The 21,321-nt window shown below is 29.1% G+C and overlaps 1 protein-coding gene across 1 annotated transcript in view; it reads right to left on the minus strand.

Annotated features, from left to right (window-relative positions):
- LOC107437684 (protein madd-4) overlaps nt 1–2,544 on the minus strand; it is a gene marked incomplete in the record, with an annotated part of 287,088 nt that extends 284,544 nt beyond the window's left edge. The window contains 1 exon segment of the mRNA XM_071184129.1: nt 1,537–2,544. Coding sequence (XP_071040230.1) covers nt 1,537–1,572 — 36 coding nt within the window.
- Between the last annotated feature and the right edge of the window lie 18,777 nt (nt 2,545–21,321).

Raw genomic sequence — 21,321 nt, forward strand, 5'->3', positions numbered from 1 at the left:
TTAATTAAGTAATGTCTAAACTATTATACCTAAACTAATTGATTGTGCATAAACATTTGTTAAGGAATCTAAATATTATTAAGCGTTAACAATTAGCCTAATAATTTCATACGCTATTAATACACTTTATTACAGAATAAATAAATACTATTAGAATTCAAATATATTATCAGATCAAAAATTTTTTTTTCTTTATTCAAATATATAATCAGATCAATTATTGTTTTAATAGAGCTGAAAGCGTTTACAATGCATATTTTAAAATGCTTATTGTCATACTTTAAAATATAATTAAATGTAATTAATCGTATTTAAATTAATTTGATCATTATAATTAGATATGATAAAATAAACACAAAAAAAATCACTAAATTTTACGATCTACTCACTTAGAGCCAAATTGATCGAATATTTTCAAAACATAATAATTATGCATAATGCAAAATAATTGTGCATAATTATGCAGAAATTATGAGTTCATATTCAATAAATACATTTTGTAACAGAACTAATAATGGCAATTAAAATTTAAATGTTAGCAATTCAATGATAATTAGATATCGCTGAAGGTATTATATTTGCAAATGTTAATTAAAAACGTTAATTTAAATATAATTTATCTAATTTATATGTAAAAACATTGTCAATAAAAATTAACATAAATTATACTCATAAAATGACTAAATTTTACGATTCCACTCGAATCTTCAAAGTAATCTATTGTTTTCAAAACGAAGTAATTATTCATCATTTCTTTTTCCAAAAAACAAATATTAAATAATAATAATTTTATAAGTTTACTTAACCTTGCAAATAATAATGACGATTGAAATTTGAATATATTATCAGATAAAATATTATTGAGTATCGCTGGAGGTGTTGCTACCAAAGCTATGTTATGGAGATTGAAAATGAATAATATATGAAAAAAAACTTATAGTATTTATATAAATAAAATATTTATAAATTAATTTGTTATTAATGCATAGTTTCATGTGATTTTATACAAAAGTAACTGAAAATGTTTCTGTTTTTTTTTTCATTTTGTGAAAATAAATTATTAAATTAAAAAATTAGAAGAAAATCTTAGGAAAAATTAAAGTTTTCCTCACTTAAATGCATAATCAGAAACAAGCAAATTAATTGAAATTGTTTTCAAGAAAAGTAGTTATTCTTTCTTTTATCTCTCTCATCGTATTTGTAAGACAATATTTTATCAAGTTTATAGTGACAGAAATTCCAATAAACTTTTCAAAAAAGCAAACGATTAAACTCGAAATAATTCTACACCAAAAACATTTTACGTAGCGCAACTTCCTCAGAATTACAATCATCGAGAAAACAATTATTATTTCAAACTGACGCGAAACACTTAAATTATACAGGCATCTTATCTCTCTTTACCAAGAGAGAAGGGAAGAAAATAAAAACGATACACCTCAGTAAGTTGCCCATAGCAACGCACCTCACGTGGCCATCAACAAAAGTTCTATATTTTTTTGTAAGAGTAGTTTAAGTTTAGAAACATTTACTTACCGATATAGTAATGGTGATAAGTTGAGTGATCGTCATTTTAGATGTCACTTATACCACTTTAGTTGATATCACGTTCGAAAAATTCTTCGTTTTCAACGAGATTTGACGAAGTCAAAGTGAAAGTAAATTTTAACACAGTTTGAAAAATCGTCTGCAGGAATTCAATTGTCAGAGAAAATTCCGAAGTGTTCGTGAAATCGTTTCAGATATTTAAATGTGATTTAAATGATGTTTTAAATCAAAGTTTTTGTAATCATTTTCCACCAAATAATTCATTTGCTTTGGAGCAGTAGAAATTTCCAATGTAGCTGAAATTTAAAAATGAGGGAACCATTTTCTTTCATACGAAAAAATTTTTTTAGTTTCTGTAGTTAAAATTTTTTGTGCGAAGAGAAAAGTAGCGTATATCTTCAGCTTTTCCAATGCAATTTTTTATAGGAAATTAATTTTTTTATAAACTATAAAGAAGTAGTTTATATCAAGCTAATTTTGTTTTGTTTTTTAAAAAGAATAAATTTAAAGATAAAAATTAGAACTAAACATTTGTCTTTACGACCTGTTGATAAAATCTGATTTATAAGTAAATCGTTTTATATGATTTATTCCTTTTGGCAAGAACTTTTAACAAAGTTTCTTTTCCAATTCAATTCATTTAAATTTTCTTGTCTACGTCCAATGTAGTCGGCAATTCTGACTGAAATTTCCAAACGAATTCCGAAAAGCGAGCGCAAATCGAAGATTCTAAAACTTTCTTTTCCACAAAAAAGTTCCGAAACTTCTTCCAAACTTTTCAAATAAGGTCACAAAAAATATTTTTCGAATTTAGTGCTCACTTCATAATTTGGAATAAAATTCGTTTCACATCAGGAGCTATACATTGACAACCGCACAATTTGACTCTAAGATTCTATTTGTTCGTCCTGCGCTGGTAGTAAGTAAGAATTGGAAGATAGTGATATCATTCATTCACGTGGTTTGGAAACCCTAGAGAGCTTTGGATTCTAGCGCACAGGTTCTAAGATTCAGGGTTACCGGTTAGGAATTGGTTCTTGTCGCCAAGCGTGCCAAGCCCATCTTTCTGAAGTTTTCGAGGGTTGCTTTTCCTTTGAACACGCATTTATTGTTGGATAAATAACCGCATTTAATCAAAGATTGTGAAAGAATTGGTTGAGCGTTTTTTCGCACTTCCGAAGTTGTTTGTCTGTATTTTTATTTTTATTAGCGTTGGTTTCTGAAATGAATTGAAATGCTCTAACAATGTATATTCTTTCTAATGAAAATTAGAGTCTCTTAGATATTGCGAATCGCATCTTATTTAAACAATAATTGGAATAAAAATATAAAACGCATTTCAAAATAGTACTTTTAATGTAGCATATCAATTTGATATTAATTACGATATTTGACTGAAGAAGTTTTTAATGCCAAAACTAAGTAAAGTTTTTATTTTAAAAGAATTCTTAATACATTGCGCGTATTTTAATGATTGTAAATTAAAAACTTATGAAGGTATTTACTGATTTTCGAAATATTTCTTAATACAGTTATTCCATAATAATAATATTATTCTTTGATACAACAGGTTTTAAATACTTGAAAAAAGTTTAGTTGTTTTATTTTAAAAATTCATTCAAAACCTTAAATAATAAGTTTTAAGCAAATTATGCTACGCAAATTTTTTTCAAAACTTTTGATTGCATTTTTCTATTATTTTATTATCAGCTAATATGCAGTTTTGAATGTTCGACTTCGCAATCAGATTACTTTGAACCTAACTCAGGAGACAAAGAAACTCTTGAACTAGGTGCCACAGCGGATTAGTCTAATTATGTGTCATATAGATAAAAAAAAATCGAAAGTTTAACGCAACCTTTTACTCTTGAAAATGCTTTTCAGTTAGCATTGCAGTCGATTCAAGCTGACAGCATCATACTCATTACCTGTTATTGTTACTGCTCTGATTACGCTGATTATTACTGATTATATATTATCGATACTGTACCATCACTTTGCATTACTCATTTCGTGGTGCTCATAGGATAATAGCGCTTACCTCCCAAAGAGGTAACCCATATTCGAATCTCATCTGTGACTGGTTGATACGAATTCATCTCCCTCCTTACACCGACCACAGTGATGAGGTAAAATAGCATCAGTGGTAGATGGATCATGGGTTTGAACCCCTTTGCCCTCTGGTTCTTCGTTGGAGGTTTTTGTGGTTTTCCTCTCTGCGTAAAGAAAATGTGGTATAGTTCTATTGAAAAGTCCTCCGCGAAGGCTAGTTTGTCCCAATGCTTTATCCAGGAGTTTCCTTATTTTCTGGGTTGAGTTCAAAATTACAAGTCTACGGAGTTGAAAATTAATAGTTGTAAACTCAGAATTGGATCGGTTGTTCGCCGGCTACAAAATATCTATATTTTTAATCTACCTTTATTCTTTTTGCTAAATAATATCCATTTTTTCGTGCATTGCAATGCACATATGCGTATAATGCCTCTTCTTCAATCATTCGTCGCTAATCTTAAGTCATTTTAATGTATTTGTTTCATGCCTACTAAATCTAGTATTGCCGATCTTTTTTTAATCAATCTTTTTCGTTTCAACAATATAAAAAATTAAAAAAATGCAGTAATAATGTTATTTCGCAGGAAAAATAATTATAGGAAAGAACTAATTTTCTAATAAAAAATCAATATTTTTTGAGGGGACACTGTAATCACTTAAAAATCAATATTTTTTAAGGGGAAAAATCCTTCAAAAATCTATTATTTAGTTTCAGAGAGATTAAAAAAATTTACATTTTACTAAGTAATAGGCAACAAGCTATGTTTAAATCTAAGTTTTTCTTACCGAGTTATAAGATTTGTAAAGATTTGTAATTTGTAAAGATGCTCAATACTTACTTCTCGTTGACAAAGTTGCTTTTTCTCGTAATGGAATTTTTGTAATGTTCTCACAACTTTCTTGCGCACCAGTTCTTTTTTATTGTTATTAAAAAAAAATTTAGGTACTCTTCTATGTGTTTTGTTTAATTCTAAATGCATTTGATTCACTCAATATCTGAATTTAATTTTTCAATAAATGAACAAAAATAATTGAAGCTCACTTTTTAAAGAAATTTTTGATAACAAAATAAAAAATTTATATCTAATTATGTTGCATTTTTATACTGTTATCATAACCACTTAGGTTTATTTAAAGGCTTATAAAAAAAGTGTTTGGGTAAAAATTTAATTTTAAAAAAAAATATTCGTTCGCAAGGAACTTTTTACTTACAAACAATTAAAAACCATACTTTCAGTTTCGTACACAGTTTTCTACTAACCAATATTATAACGAATTTTGAAATTGATCGAATAAAAATTGCTCTTTTTTTGTTTGAAACTTCCTGTGTCCTCTTAAACAATATTGAATGTATTTTCAAAGAGGCAACAATGCGATGCAAAGACTTAAACGATGCCAATTTAAGCAGAAAAATACCCAGGATTTTGGTGCATCATAAGGCAAATACATATGACCATTTATAATAACAATATTAACAAAATTGAAGCGTTTTATACAGTTAAATACCAGAAAATTGAAACAATGTATGTTAAAGTGTAACAATCACAGATGATAAATGCTTTACTCTTCTATTTAATCTCTGCCTTCCAACGCTTGAGAGGAAACTAATAATTCATCATGTCGTATATTTGTCTCCAAAAGTGAAAAAATGACTTCCGATTTATGATTTCCTATAAAATATGAACTAATACAAAATGAAAGTTATTGATAGATGAGCGTTTCAGATTGTTTTTCCTCTCAGAAGAATAACACCACAAATCTTTATCATTATTTCATTGAAACGTAAAATTTAAGTACAGAGTGGGAGGTGCTACTCTATTACAAGATTAATTATAATGATTCTAAATAATAAATATTAGCTTTAATTGGCTATAAAATCTGATATTTATGAATGCTTCTATTTTGAAACCTTTTGTCGATGAATAAGTTTACTTTTAATAAAGAGGATAAAACAAAAGATAATATTTATAATTCAGTTTATAATAAATAGTTCTTTACAAAAATCACATTTGTTTTAAACAAATTGCGTTAAATATCTCTAAATATCACCTCCTTTTCTTATAGAAAAACATTTGAAATTAACTTTTCTACAATGAAGTTTCCATTTCATCAAAGTTTTAATAAATAAAATTATCGAATAAACCTAATTTTAAAATTGATCAAATCTAAATTATAGTTTTAAGAAAAAACATGTTTTTTACACTGGTTATTATATTTTCTGAAAAAATCCTAAAAGTGACCATAACTCAGAAAGTTGCCAATAGAATTTAATGAAACTGGCACAGATTATAGTGCACGTATTGATATATAAAATAACATAAAATCGACTAATATAAAATCGAAATAATATAAAATAACGTAAAATCGACAGTAAACCACGGTTTTATAATACTTGACAAAGTTTGTAAAGGTTGGAAACATACATTTAAATTTGGAAATTTATGTCGTGATTGCTTAGAGTATGGCACAAAAATCATACATTCGGTTATATTTAATTTTCAGTTATGTATTTTTTTTCTAAATGTGTTGAAATAAGAACTATAATTTCGAGAACCATAATTTCCGTTAAATCGTTTCAATATTAATCGTTACTGTACCATATATTACAATATGGTAATTTTTCAGCCCATATAGACGGAAAAATTACCGAATTAATGGTATAAATACGCATATTTTGGTTTTACTAACGAGAAACATGTTTTTTTTACCGGAAATATCATTACCATTCAGCACGGTAATTTTACCAGAACTTTACCTTGTTAAACAATAAAAAAAAACAATTAAAAATCAGAACTAAAATTTAAGATGAACATGTTTAGTATAATAAATTATGCAGATTCTGTTTCCTTAAAATAAAAACGATATTGTTATATAGAATTGTTATATAGAATATTATATGCCATAACATAATTCAAGAAATTCAATTAAGATAATTAAACTTTTCCTCCCCTATATATACATATATACAAATACCTCAATGCATTTCTATATGATGCATTACTACATTCTATGCATTGCTATATTCTATGTAAATATAATTGCAATGTGACACTTTTTAGGCTAGACTTTAATATATATTTTCATATTTCATATCTCACCAATTCATTATTTTTTCTCTTAAATTAAGCATTTGGCCACAATTGTTTATTGGTTAGTAGAATTACAGTAAATTTTGTAAAAAAAAGGAGACCAGCTTTAAAAAAAATCATTATAATGAATTAATGATATTAAACTTCAAAAAAAGACAAGAAAATTCAATACCAGACACTTTAAGAAAGAAATTAACAAAGAAGACAAATTAAAACAAAGAAATTGAATATTTTGTGCTTATAATTCATGTTTATATGTTTATTAAATTATTTAAAAATATTTTTCAGTTCATACTCAATTTTCTTTATATAAAGGGCAAGGTAAAAGTAATCCTAAAAAAATATTCGAATTGAATATTTGCTTATTTTAACAATGCTTATAGAAACAAAACATAAGTGCCTCAAAACTGAAATTGAATAGGTGTACGCATAAGAATTTAAAAAACACATATTTTATTAAATGAATTTCAGATTATTTTTATAGAACCGCAAGATGCTTTATTTCTTTTTCAAAGCAAATAGTAAAGCATTCAACTATTATTAAAATTCCCTTTAATGTAGAGCATTTAAATAAAAATACTTCAATGTTTTCTAAAAAATATGCTCTTGTATATTTCAGTAACACAAATATGTTGTTGTACTGTATATTCAAACATATATACAAAAAAGCATAAAAAGAAATAAATATCCTGCTATATTCCCAAGCAGATTACAGTTCCTAGCAAAATAGAAGAACTATTATTTAAAAAGAATATTCTCGAAAAAGAATAGATTTTCAATCTAGTTCGCACTTTGTTGTTGTTTAAAGAGATTAAACTAGAACTAAAGAGAATACCTAATAAAATACTTAAACGAACTACGTTAGTTTTCTTTAGTGATTGTAAATTTAATGGTAAAAAATAAATATGTTTACAATTCATGTATTGAACTTAAGTAATTAGTTATTACGTTTAACAATATTTTGCCAAATGCCTTTAAAATTGTGACCCTTTTTCAGAAATGAAATAATTGTTTTACCAAATGAAAAAAAATATCTGTTTAAAAGTAACATTTGTGCAAACACTTATATCTTAAACTTTTAAACAGATATAGTTTTAATAATCCATAATTATAAAATATTATTAAATTTTTGAACTTAAAATGTGGATAACTGAAAAAATAGTTTAAATTAGGTAATTATATATAAAAAAATTTCTTAATCAAAGCTGTTAGACCTGGAAAAAGTTGAAATATTAGAAGATTCAACATTTAATTTGTAATTAAATATTAAAACTTCTAATAGGTAAAATCGTATTTTTTGTACAAGAAGCAGTGATTAGGCATTGAGAAAAAGAAGTATGCTCAAAACTACCGGAATATAGCAGCAATAACTTTATTTCCAACTCTATGGGCAGAAATACGGTAAATTTTACCATATTCTGGTAGTCTATTTCTGGCACCAAAAATCACTGTAATTTTTACCGGAACTCTTTGGTGATGACGTTTGGTAAAATTAACTTTAAAAAAATGGTTTTATTACTACGTTGTTTGGTAGTAAATGTGGTATATCTTGGTAATTTTAATATAAAAAATCGATAATTTTAACAGTATAATTTGAGATGACGTGAAAATGTTCAGTTTCATAACCTCTATTTCACTTAATAAACACTTGTTAATTTTGTTTTTCGTTGGTTTGTCGTTTTCCTTTCTATGTAACAAATAAGCTAACATCCACCAATCTTTAAGTCAATGTGCGGGTGGGTGACCACTTGGATCAGCCTGCGTAGGGTGTGCGGTATTGGTCCTTATTAAACTGTTCTACCGTAAAGTGCTCAACTTCGCGTGCAGGTCGTCGGGCTACCGAAGCAGGGGTGCTATCCTCTTTGCAGAGGATCAAAATTGTGATGGCATGTCTTTGGATTATCCTCAGGGATGTTTCCCAGACCGTCGCCAATAGCCCATTGCGCAGCTTCAGTGCGACGTAAATAAACGACAACAACAACTACAATAGAAACCCTTCTCAAGTTGAATAACAGTTATCAAAAGCCAGAGAAAGATAAAGATGCTTCGATTGTAGCGTGGAGGTAGCACGAGTTCAAATCCTATCGTTTCCCTAGATGTTTTTGTTCAGATATGTTAGTGATGATCTCTATCTTGCGCTTTCTGTATTTGGTAGTGCGACATTAATGAACTTCAACAACAACAACTACCAATTTTTAAAACTTTAAAAATGTGTTTATGTAAACATGGAAGTGCCTGGACTAGCCTAAAATAAATCAATTGCTTGATTGTAACGTATCAGGGATGTCTGAACATCCTAAATAGAAGCGTAGAGATAATGGGTTCGAATCCCACCGCAACCCTGGCAGTATCTGCTTATTTATAATTATTTATTTATTTATTTTTACAGATACACATGCAACATACAGGCTTAACAAAATTCGACTCACTTGTCAAGTCTGAATACAGAAAGCCCAAGATGGAGAACATCACAGACATATCTAAACAAAAGCATCTGTGGCAGTGTTTCCCAAAGTGTGGTAAGCGTACCCCCAGGGGTACGGGAACAGTTCAGCGGTGGTACGCGTTCTTATGCGAAATATCTCAATATCTTGCAACAAACGAAAATTTCAAAAAAATTATTAAAAAACAAAGATAGCAATGAAAATTTACGATTATGTATTAGCTATTTTCTGCAGAGTTAAAAGTTAATAATTAGTTGTGTCAACAGCCAGTTGTGATTTTTAACTTCTGTGCAATTTTTTATAGTAAAAAATACATTCATTTTTTTTATTAGTGGTACACAACGTTACGAAAAATTTAGAAAGAGTACACAAAAGTCATAAGTTTGGGAAACACTGATCTAAGGAAACGATAGAATTTGAACTCGCGCTACCTCCACGCTACAATCGATGCATCTTTCTCTTTCTCTGGCTTTTAGTAACTGTTCTTCAACTTGAGAAGGGTTTCTATTGTAGTTGTTGTTGTAGTTTATTTACGTCGCACTAGAGCAATGCAATGGGCTATTGGCGATGGTCTGGGAAACATCCCTGAGGATGATCCGAAGACATGCCATCACAATTTTGATCTTCTGCAGAGGGGCTGGCAGCCCCGCTTCGGTGGCCCGACGACCTGCTCGCGAAGTCGAGCACTTTGCGTTAGAACAGTTTAACGAGGATCTATACCACACACCCTCGGTCCCTAAGCAGACTTATCCAAGTGGTCATCCACCCGCTCACTGACTGCAGTCAGTGATGCTTGACTTCGGTGATCAGCTGGGAACCGTGTCTTAACGATCAGTCCACTGCGGAACTGAGAAGGGTTTAGAATAAATCGTGCTTTGTAATGAAAACACGAGGCTGCTCATGTATGTGTAACAATAGACAAATAAATATTTGGAATAGTGATGCTTATTTTTTTAATCATTCGCCTTACAGGGAGTTCCCTGGCCAAGCAGTCTCGCTTTCCGCATGGCGGTAGCGGGATTAAATCTCGCAATATTCCTGGATGTGTAACAATAAATAAAAGAAATTTTGGTTTGATTTTTTTTTTTATCAAAAAACGTCAAAATTAATAATTTAAATGTTGTGTTTAAACTTAAAATTGTTTTAATTTCAGAAACAATGTAACTAGCATTTAGCACATTATTGTCTGTTTTCTCAAGAGAAAAAAAACCAATTAAATAAATAATCCCAAGAAACTAAAGCTATAATATTTTGATTCATATGAATGCTAATTTCTTTGTTAACAACATTAGTTCCTCACCATCTCACCATAGCACGTGGTAATGCACTTTACTCTGATTTACCCCTCTCGGCTACTGTGATTTCTCTAATTTTGTTTCTCACCTTTATTTTTTCATTTTTTTTTTACCAATTTCACTTCTCAAATCACTTTAGTTTTTCCTCATTCACTTCGAGCAAGTCTTGAAAATGGATGCCTATTTTTGAGCGCTTGAAACAGGTCGACTCTTATTTCCAATTTCTATATTTTTGAAGCGAGTAAAATTTTGAATCAAGTAACAACAATCACTAAAACAATCACTTGTCATGACGAATTGATAAAAATAGGTTAATGCAGAATTTAAAAATAATTTTCTAACTTTTCATATTCTAATTGTCTCAAGAAGGATTTATATTAAAATAGATGACACTTCTCTGTTTACGAGGCATAGTTTAAATCATTTTATTAACATCAAGGATAAAACATAGATTACTGCGTTAACTAGTAATTCCGGAAATAGTTAAAGTGCATTTTATTTCCGATGATAATAAATCTCCTCCAAAAAAATAAAAAATAAACTGACGCGACATTTAAGCGGATTTTAAATGTAGAAAACTAAAACACAATGTTTCAAATTCATCTCCGCTTTAACAATTTCTGTTCTTAAACTATAAAAAATTGAATTAAAAAATTGCATAAATATAAAATCTGGGTATATAGATGTAAACAAGAACTAAATTTTATCGTTCCTCTCTGTTATAGGATAAAAATAAACCTTTAGATTCATTTACATAAAAAATTCAAAAGCGCCAAAAAGCTAAATATCTTCGTAACATTTAATGTTTTCAGTAGGTCATAAAAACCATGAGTTTATAAAGAAGTTGTTTTATGGTCTTATTGAAGCAATACAGTTTTTATTACTCAGTGAATACAAAACATAAATAATTGGATAAAATATAAGTTTAACCCAGTATTAAAGTATAAACAGTACTTATCAACATAAATGTATGTTGGAAAGAAACTAGCTTTCCTTCTTTTACATATACAATTCATGTTGTATATTTTTATATTCTTATGTCTGTTTCATTCTTTTATTCTTATTATTAGATATACAAGCAATATTAAAAGTTTAATTTTTATAACATTTCCATAAAAAAGGCCTGAATAGGAAATTTTTTTAAAAGGCGTGATCAATATCTTTTAATATCTTTAATATTAATTTAATACCTTTAATAAAATAAGTTTAAGGGTTATTTATTTTTATTCTAAAACAAAATCAATGAGATCAATTAGATACAATTGTTTTATTAATATTAAAATAAATATTAAAAAGTGAAAATGAATTGGATAAATTAAGTTATCCATACATTCAAAAAAAATCTGCTCATGATTGAACCCTAATATCGGTACTTTGAACCCCAACACATTTCAAATTCACTTCAATCTAAATAAAGTGTTATTAATGCCTCTGCTCAAAATTGAAGCCTTCTTATGTCATGGATTCAAGTTATTTATACATAGTTATCTATACATTATGCACGTAGATAAATTAGTTAACTATACATTATGCACGTAGATAAATTAGTTAACTATATATTTTCAAAAAACATCTGCTCAAGATTGAACCTTAATATCGTTACTTTGAACCCCAACACATTTCAAATTCACTTCAATCTAAATAAAGTGTTAAATTGAACAATGTCTTTGCTCTAAATTATGACTTATTTTGTCGTGGATTCAAGTTCAAGAATAGTTATTCAGATAAATTTAACACCCTATTACTGTCACTTCAAATTGAATAGTGAATGAAGAACAAAACTTCGAAATGTATAACAGTGTAGGAAATAATTCTTTAACCAGTCGCAGTCATTCTAATCATTCAAAAACCAGACCTAGTCATTCTAAAACCGAACCCAGTTATTTTTATCATTTTAAAACCAGGCTTAGTCATTCTAATCATTCTAAAAACAGGCCTAGTCATTCTAAAACCGAGCCTAGTCATTTTATTCATTCTAAAACCGGTCTAGTCATTCAAATCATTCTAAAAACCGAGCCTAGTGATTTTATTATTTTTAAAACCGGGTCTTAATAAACTCATCCCGATGCTCCATTACCTTCTGTACTACTTTCTCACGCCCCTCTCGAACCATAATATAAGTTAATATATGAAAGGTAATATATATAATTTATTACTAAAAAAGGCACGATGTGTCAACCAACAATTGACGTGAAAGTATGCTGCAATAAAGCTTAATTATGCTTAAAATTTCTACAGCCATTTTAGAAAGGATAAAAAATCAATCGAAATAATTACTTCGTAGGGTAGTTTTTATTTCGATAAAATTACCAAAATATTCTACATAAATACTTGACGTATTACTATTCAGCACTACTTAAGTTATTACTTAAGACAACCTAACAAAATTAATAATACAAGTAACTATAATGTTGCCAATTAGTAGATAATTACCCGATTTTATTGGGCCACATATGAGAAATGCATGTGCAAATTATTTATTAATTTTAACTTATTTACTTGCTTTCGCAATTTAGGATAAAATAATCATCGGAATGCCAGAAGAGGTACATATCCGGTATTGCAAGGTTTTTGAGTTTAAAAAAAAATAGTAACGTAATAGTTCCTAAAAATACCTTAGACGTTCGAGAATGCCAATGGGGATTTTCTAAGTTTCTATTCAGCTGACCAATTATGGAAAAATAAACAATACTTAGGAATAATGAAAGGGGGAGGGATATATTATTTCACCCTTCGTACTCCACCAATATTGTGTCATCGGATTCGCATTTATTACGATTTCAAAAATGTATTCTAAAAGGCGAAAAATAAAAAATAAAATAGAATTTCGAGTATTTCCGAAAAGTCAGTTAGAAATAATTTGCCTTAAAAAAAAAATTTGTTTTGATCCGGCATTAAAAATTTGTTCAGAAGATAGCAAAATTGAGTTGATACACAATGATAACAAAATTAAACAATTGATACACAGTTTATAGCACAATTGATAAAAAAAAATTAAAATAAATTGAAAGATTTACTTGTTTAAATTAAATGTTAAGAAAAAGAGTTCCCTAATAATAAAAAAAAAGCCTGATTCATAACATTTGATTGGAAGACTAAAATTTCGTCACCTAAAAAAAGCTTTTTAAAATACATAAAATATTTTTAAATCAATTTACTTCACAAAAAGTTTCTTTATTTCTGATATCTAAGCAAGCAGTTAAATTATATATTTAATTTATGTTTGGTACTTCTGGCTTCAAATTTAAGATGTAATTTTTGGACACTGAATTCAATTTCTTCAATACTTTAATAGTCATCATATCATTGCAAATAAAGTGTAACATGACATGGAATGTTAAAAATAAAACTAATAGTTTGAATGGTAACTTAATTTTATTTAGTCAATGAATATTTCAGCTTATCCACTAAACGAACCAAACTATTATAATCTTATCAAACTGTTTTAGAATTCGAAGTAAAATGACATAGATAAGTTTTCATTCATAAAAGATTTAATTTTTATCTTGAGGTCCGTAGCAAATATTGACAAATTTTTGCAATAAGGTTGGTGAACTTCTCTTACCTGTGATTGAGATAAGATTGTATTACTAGTGCAACTTATTAACGGGAAAAAAAGCATACGTTTTGTTATTATTTTCTTTCAACTAACCTCTTTTTAGCGCTGCTTGAGAAAAATTTATAAGTTAATTAATTTATATTTTACAGCATTTAATTACAATAAATAAAAGAATTTGCACAATGATTGTCATAATTTTACATAAGGTCATAATTACACATCATAATTAATGATGAATTTATGAAAATAGATTTATGAAACATAAAATTTGGAATATTGGTGAATTTCCCTAGTGAAAGTTATATATTTTTTTAAGAAAAATTACGATTTATGACATAACAAACTCTATTTTGAACGTTTAAAATCCTCGTAACAGCTTTATACCATAAATATTTTTATTTAAGCAGTAATTAGCAAATAACCTAATATCTCATAATCTCTTACGAAAGCAAATAATTAATTTTTGAAAAGCAATTAATATGTTAGGTACTAATACTTAAGTATGAATGTGAGCATTTTATATTCAATTAAAATTACTCAGAAAGTGTTGGAAGGAAAATTACGGTAATTTTTACGCCAAGGTTTAAGCACAAATATTAATTTTCGAAAATGAGTAACTTTAAAAATAAAACAGACTGAATATAATTAGAAGACAAAGCAATTTGCAAGTTTTTAGTTCAGGGCTACTTCAACGTATAATTAAATTAAGCCGTTTAATTTTGCTGGTTGAGATTAATTTAGACCTTTCTCTCGTAAAAAGACAAAGTATGAACTAAAATTTTTAAAAAGCTAAAGATGTTTTTTTTTTAAATTAAAATACATTTTCTTGTTCAACATTTTTTTTTACAAAACATGCTTACTGAATGTTAATAACCAGTAAATGTATTATTTATTAATTTTTATTATACAATTTAAAGTATATTACCCTTATAATAATCGAGGAGACGCATTGAGTATTTGACATTTTTTTTAAATGTCTCAAAAATATCTAGATGATTGCTATGTAACTTATGAGGTGTTTGGATCATGCGATTTCTCATACTTATCAATAAAGTTTACAGCTCTCAGAGGTTTGAGAGACCGTCAGCAAATTACTTACGAAATTTAACACCCTACACCATTTTAAACACCCTATTTCCGAAAATTTAACTGTAAAATTTGTATCTTGTATCGATTACTTTGGTTATTGTATGCAATAGTTGTGTACAATTTGGTGAACTTAGTTTAATATTTATGGAAAGGCAGACATTCTTATAAAAGCAATTCATTTAATTAATTTCATTTTGCATCACGAGAAAAAATTAAGCAACAAATGATAATACATTACATGTTGCAAAATGGAATAGTATAAAGAGAGATTCATACTTTTATGGAGTATCATCCCCCATAATGTCTGTATCATTTCTAATAAATCTTTTTTTAATAATTCATAATTAAATTTGTGTAAAACCACTTATCAGCTTTCTTTTTTTAAAAAAAATTCGAAAACTACTCAGAAAATTTCTAGATACTATTTAAATTTTCAAGATATTCAAATCGGACTTTTCCATTAATTGGTAAATACGATTCATTACAAATTATAAAAAAAATATTTTCAATGTAATACGATTAATTTTAAATGTAATACGGTAAATACGATTCATTACAAATTATAAAAAAAATATTTTAAATGTTTCCCGCTCATGCGCAGTACGAAAGAACTACTTTAAATGTTCATATCTTGCGCAATTTTTTTAAAAAAATAGTTTCATAACTAATTAAAATTTGCTCCAAAATTTTTTAAAATTTTACTGATTATTTTAATAGTAATAGCAAAAAAAATTAAAGACAAAAATTTTTTTTTATAAAAATGTCCGTATCTTCATAAATATTTAAGCCAGGCTTACGAATTTTGATGCAATTGTTGCATGCAATAACTAAAATTATCAAAATAAATTACAAGTTTATTGCTATATTTTCCAACATAAGTTGTTCAAAATGACTTTTTATTGCTGATATCCTCAAACCATTGAAAGATCTAACTTCAGTTATAAGTGCGAAAATTTTCATGATTAAACACTTATAAAGTTTCTTGAAATATAATAAAGTTAAACTTTGTAAATGTTCTTTGAACATTAATATGAATAGTTTCGGTTAATTGAAATGTCCTAGTGTATAATTATAAATTTAATTACTTAAAAGTTAAATTATGTCTAGAAATTAAAGCAAAAAACTTACTTAAATGTGTAAATACCTCATTTGCTTTATAAATTGTGTAAAGATGGAAAAAGTTGACATGTTTAGAGTGCTCAAATTTTTAAATAATGCTCATGGATATTTTTTCATTCAACTGAATTGTAATTACCTGGTTAACGGCAAGAGCTTCACATTAGTACTTAATGTCGCTTGGAAATACAGCCTGCTCTAATTTGCTTCATGGCTACAGTGGTTTTTCTAGTTTTGATTTCCACTTTTATTTAATTTTTCTTTTTTTTTGTTGTAAACTTTATTTTATTTTTTTCAATTATATTTTATTTTCATCACCCACGTCTCAAGAGTTTTGAGAATGGGTACTTATTTTTGAGTGCTGAAAACATGCTGACTTTTATCCAATTTATAATTAATGTAACAAATGAAGTGCTTATAATATTAAGTATTAATTACTTAAGGTTTGTTTATGTATAAATGATAATTATAACTATGATTTCATGCTGAATTTTAATTACATTTAACACGTTAAGACACGGTTCCCAGCAGATCACCGAAGTCAAGCATCACTGGCTGCGGTCAGTGTGCGGGTGGGTGACCCACTTGGATCAGTCTGCGTAGAAACCAAGGATGTGCGGTATTGGTCCTCGTTAAACTGTGCTACCGTAAAGTGCTCGACTTCGCGTGCAGGTCGTTGGACTACCGAAGCGGAGGTGCCATCCTCTCCGCAGAGGATCAAAATTGTGATGGCATGTCTTCGGATCATCCTCAGGGATGTTTCCCAGGCCGTCGCCAATAGCCCATTGTGCAGCTACAGTGCGACATAAATGAACTACAACTACAGCAACATTACATTTAACAACTATAGAAAACTATTATAAAATCTCGGCTTCAAAATACACATTTCACGAATTACGTTTTACTCGTTAATCATTGCAGGAGGAAACATAACAGCATTCGTTCTCTAGGGAGCGTTAAATACAAAAACAAAAGTGATACATGAAACTGTATATCTTACAAAAGTATGACCTTAATGTGAAGAAGCAAGCATACAAAAAGATTTATGCTACAGAAAAATTTCATGATGCAACAAGTTCATGTGTTTTTTTATTTTATTTTAAAGGAAGGACTTGCATTTTTAATAATCGCCATGCATAATTAACGCAATCCAAATTAATCAGGTTAATAGCCCGATATGGATGAGTAGGCCATTTTCCGGCATACACTTGTTCGGCACTTCCAACACTGATTGTTTTCCTAACAAGATATTATTTATAAAATAAAAATCACCTGCTAAAATTTAATATACGTGATATGAAGAAAAAAAATCAATTAATTTACTGACGAAAGAAACTGTTATTTTTCTTTGATCATACATCAGTAATATTTTTAAAGGAAGCTAAAAATTTTGGTGATGTTTCTTTGTCCGTAATTTGCATTTTCCAAGCCAAACTATCTTACTTTGTTCATAGTATTTACTTAGATTCATTTCGTTCGGCTGCCTTAAGCAATAATTTAAACACTGTTAAATAAAAAGTTATACTGAACTATACTCAGTAGTGCGACAGCCCATAGAGGGCCACGGCCTACTGTGCTCATCTCAGTTTTCTTGACCTTGGGCCCTGGGTTGCAAGCGCAGATGTTCCTGTTGGGTTGTCAACCAAACATGGAAACCCCAGTGTTTAATCCAAGTACGCTTGGTACTCATTTTATTGACCCACTAAAGAGATAAAAGACAGAGTCAACCTTGCACGTCCCAAGGATCGAACCCAGACCCTGTGGCATGAGACCGCGAAACCCTGCCACTCAGCAACCGGAGTCTAATAAGTTATAAGCCAAGAGGGGGGGGGGAATTATCAAAATTACCAGAATATGGTAAAATTTACCATGTTTCCGGTTTTATGGTAATTTTAAAAAGCTTGGTAATTTTTACAGAAACAATTTGGTAATGATTTTTCTTAATTAACAATAAAATATAGTTTTATAATAGGTGATAAAATTCGATAAATGTGGTAGAATTCAGTAATTTTACCATGATAGTTTAGAGCAGGTATTACTTTTCAGTTTTGCATTTTTTACTAATAGTGTGGTAATAGGAACTATAATTTTAAAAACCTGAATTTTTGGTAAACGGTTAACATATAATGAACGTTAATAATTGTCAAAGGAATGATTTAAATACTGTATATTTTGGTCTTATTAACCAGAATTATGGTATTGTCATACCAGAATTGTCATTACCTTATAGTAAGGGGATTTCACCGGAATTTCTTTTCTCCGTGCTTTAAATATTTATTTAGAATAATTTTATCATTTTATAGAAATAAAAAACTTGGTTACGAAATAGTTATTTAAATATATTTTTGATCCCGTTTCAAATGGCTGCAGAAATTTTAAACATAAACGATACTATGGTACTGCATACTGGCACACCAGTTATTGGTGACGGAGCTTGCCTTTTTCGAGCTATAGTATATACACGGTACTCAAGTTATGGTTCGAGAGGTGCGTGAGGAAGCAGTACAGCACGTGACGGTGCATTGGGATGAGTTTTCTATTTTATCTTATGACAGAGTAAGAAATAATTTTATTATAATAATCCGGCGTTTGGCGTGATTTAATGACTGTCGGACATATTTTAAATTATTGCTGAAATTCAATGCATGGAGAATTCTGCCAATGTCACAATCATCTCTTGAATATAGTTAAAACTAAATTCAGACTATTTCCACGTGCGCAAGGTCACTGAGTGACACAACTGATTAATCCTATTACAAAATACTTTTAGTTCCATTTAATAATTAGTCAAGAGCTGTCAGTCTTTTTAGAAGAGAGTGTTAAATATAATAGCTCTTTTACTTCCATTAAAGAGCTATCAAAAACCAAAGCAATATACTGAAAATAATCCTGTAATATTACAGAGAATATAGTTTGTCTAAAATAAGAACTCCCTTAGCCATTCACCTGGATCCGTGGTGGTGACTATGGTAACGAGGTATAACTATTTCAAGTAGGAGTGTGGGGTCACTTTCAGACAGGTTTTGGCTCTGATCGGCGCGAATCTTTTTATTCGGTCTATTATATTAGCCCCCTAGCTACCCTACCTGAAACGCGCTATTCTTGTTTCCATAGCAGCAGACGGCCTCAGATTTGGTGGTGGGGGGGGGAGTTCTTATCGTGGCCAACAATATATAGTTACTGAGGAATTTTTGTATACTACAGAAAAAACACGTTGACATAATTTTTTTGTCAGAAAAGCACACAAAAAATCTTCATACGAAGCAGATTTTTTCGGTCATGCAAGGTACGATAAAAGTCTATAGAATAGACATCAAACAATTTGACGCTGATTATAACTCATGGATTTTGTTTGTCGCATCAATGGGAATCGTTGAACGAGTTTAGGTTGTGAAGTGCTGCCATCTGTTAAGGAGCGAGATAACCAATATATATATTTGGTTGTTAAAAAAGTTCTGCAACACTTGAGAAATTTTCAACTTTTATGAGTTTTCATTTTTTGTTCTTTTCTGGTCCTCTTAGTTTAAACCCTAAATGACTTTGGATAAAACTGAACTTCGGGTTCTGATTCGTTATTTCTAAAAACTAGATCTTTCAGCAAGGGATGCTGCAAGGTCATTGCAGAACTTTTTTACAACCTAACATATATATATNTATATATATATATATATATATATATATATAATGGATGTTTTAGATTCAAACACAGATCCAAGACAAAGTGGTATGGATTATGGCCAGGCGAATGAATATAAAAATATTAATTTAAAGAAAACCCATTTCAATATCTAACTTAATATTTTAGATTCTTGAAAGAAAGCAATAAGTTATTTATGTCCTGCTTTGCTTTTTAATCAAAATTTTATTAAGTGGCCTTATTTTTTTTCTCTTCAAAATATCAAAAACTAAAAAATTTGATAATGATTGTTATTTTTGAAAACAACACAAGAAATTTTAAAAATTCGCGAAATTTCACTAAATCTGAAGTGATGTTTGACATGCTCTGTATGAGTTCTTTACTTATAACGAGTGTTGCGGGAAAAACATCCCGTCTGGAGAAAAAAAAGTTCTCCCTTGAATCAAAACTAGCCAAGCAGACAATAACTAATAGAAAATGGTAAACTTAATAAACTCTGTCTCCTTTAGTCCGATCGTGGCGCCAAAGAAAGAGGTTGAAGCGCATGCGTGAGCTCCTGCCCAAACATTGAGAAGCAAACGAGACGATTAAGACAAGTCTTTGAGCAATAGGGGGAGTGTGGGAAAAGGGGTGCTTAGAAATCCCCCTCTGAACTTGGTTGGAAGTTCGTAAAAGACGATAGAGGGGGGGTGGAGAGTGGTTCGAAGATTCTCTGACAAGTGCAATGCTTTTGAAGAGAAATATTCTGCTTTTTGGTCAAGTTCTATTTTGTCTAGACATTGGTTTTGGTCATATATCAGGCGTGGGATATTATTTTGCGAGAATATATTTTTAAAAGTCACTCCCGCGAGGAATTATGATTGAAAAATGAGTCATTTTTGCCTTGTTTTGGAAGAATATCGTTTGCATCAAAAGAATAAAAAAACAATTTAGAAATATATGTAGTGTCACCGAGACAATATGCCACTCTTGCATATATATTAGCGTTGATAAATGGCAACATTATGCCCAAAGAAGTTATGAAAGCGTAAATCATTTTATTTTATAGAGTACTTCATTTTTGGAAAGGTTTTTTTTTCACTCTTACTGCCATTTAAGAACAGATTTGAAAAAGAAAATAGTTCTGCTAAGCTAGTTAGAAAATTGCCAAGCAGAAAAACAAAATAGCATTCAAATAAAGAAGATTTGAGCTTCTGTGCAAATTTTAACCTTTTTACTAGAAAATATAAAAAGTCTTATAAACTATGCATGATTTTTAATGCGACTTTTTAAAATAAACTTCTATCTAAATTGTTGCTTAGATAAAATTGAAATTTTTGTAAATACATTTTCGTTTTTAAGAATAATTCTTTAATATTCTGAAAGTTTTCAATTTCTATATATCAGTTCAAGGCATTTAAGAAGAAAAGCATTTAAGATGCAAATTTCAGAAAATGTAACAATTTGTTTTTGATTTGAAAATTATTTCAACCTTACAAGCAAAAGGAAAAAA

Source organism: Parasteatoda tepidariorum, chromosome 8, assembly GCF_043381705.1.
Source record: "Parasteatoda tepidariorum isolate YZ-2023 chromosome 8, CAS_Ptep_4.0, whole genome shotgun sequence".
Classification (NCBI taxonomy): Eukaryota; Metazoa; Arthropoda; class Arachnida; order Araneae; family Theridiidae; genus Parasteatoda; species Parasteatoda tepidariorum.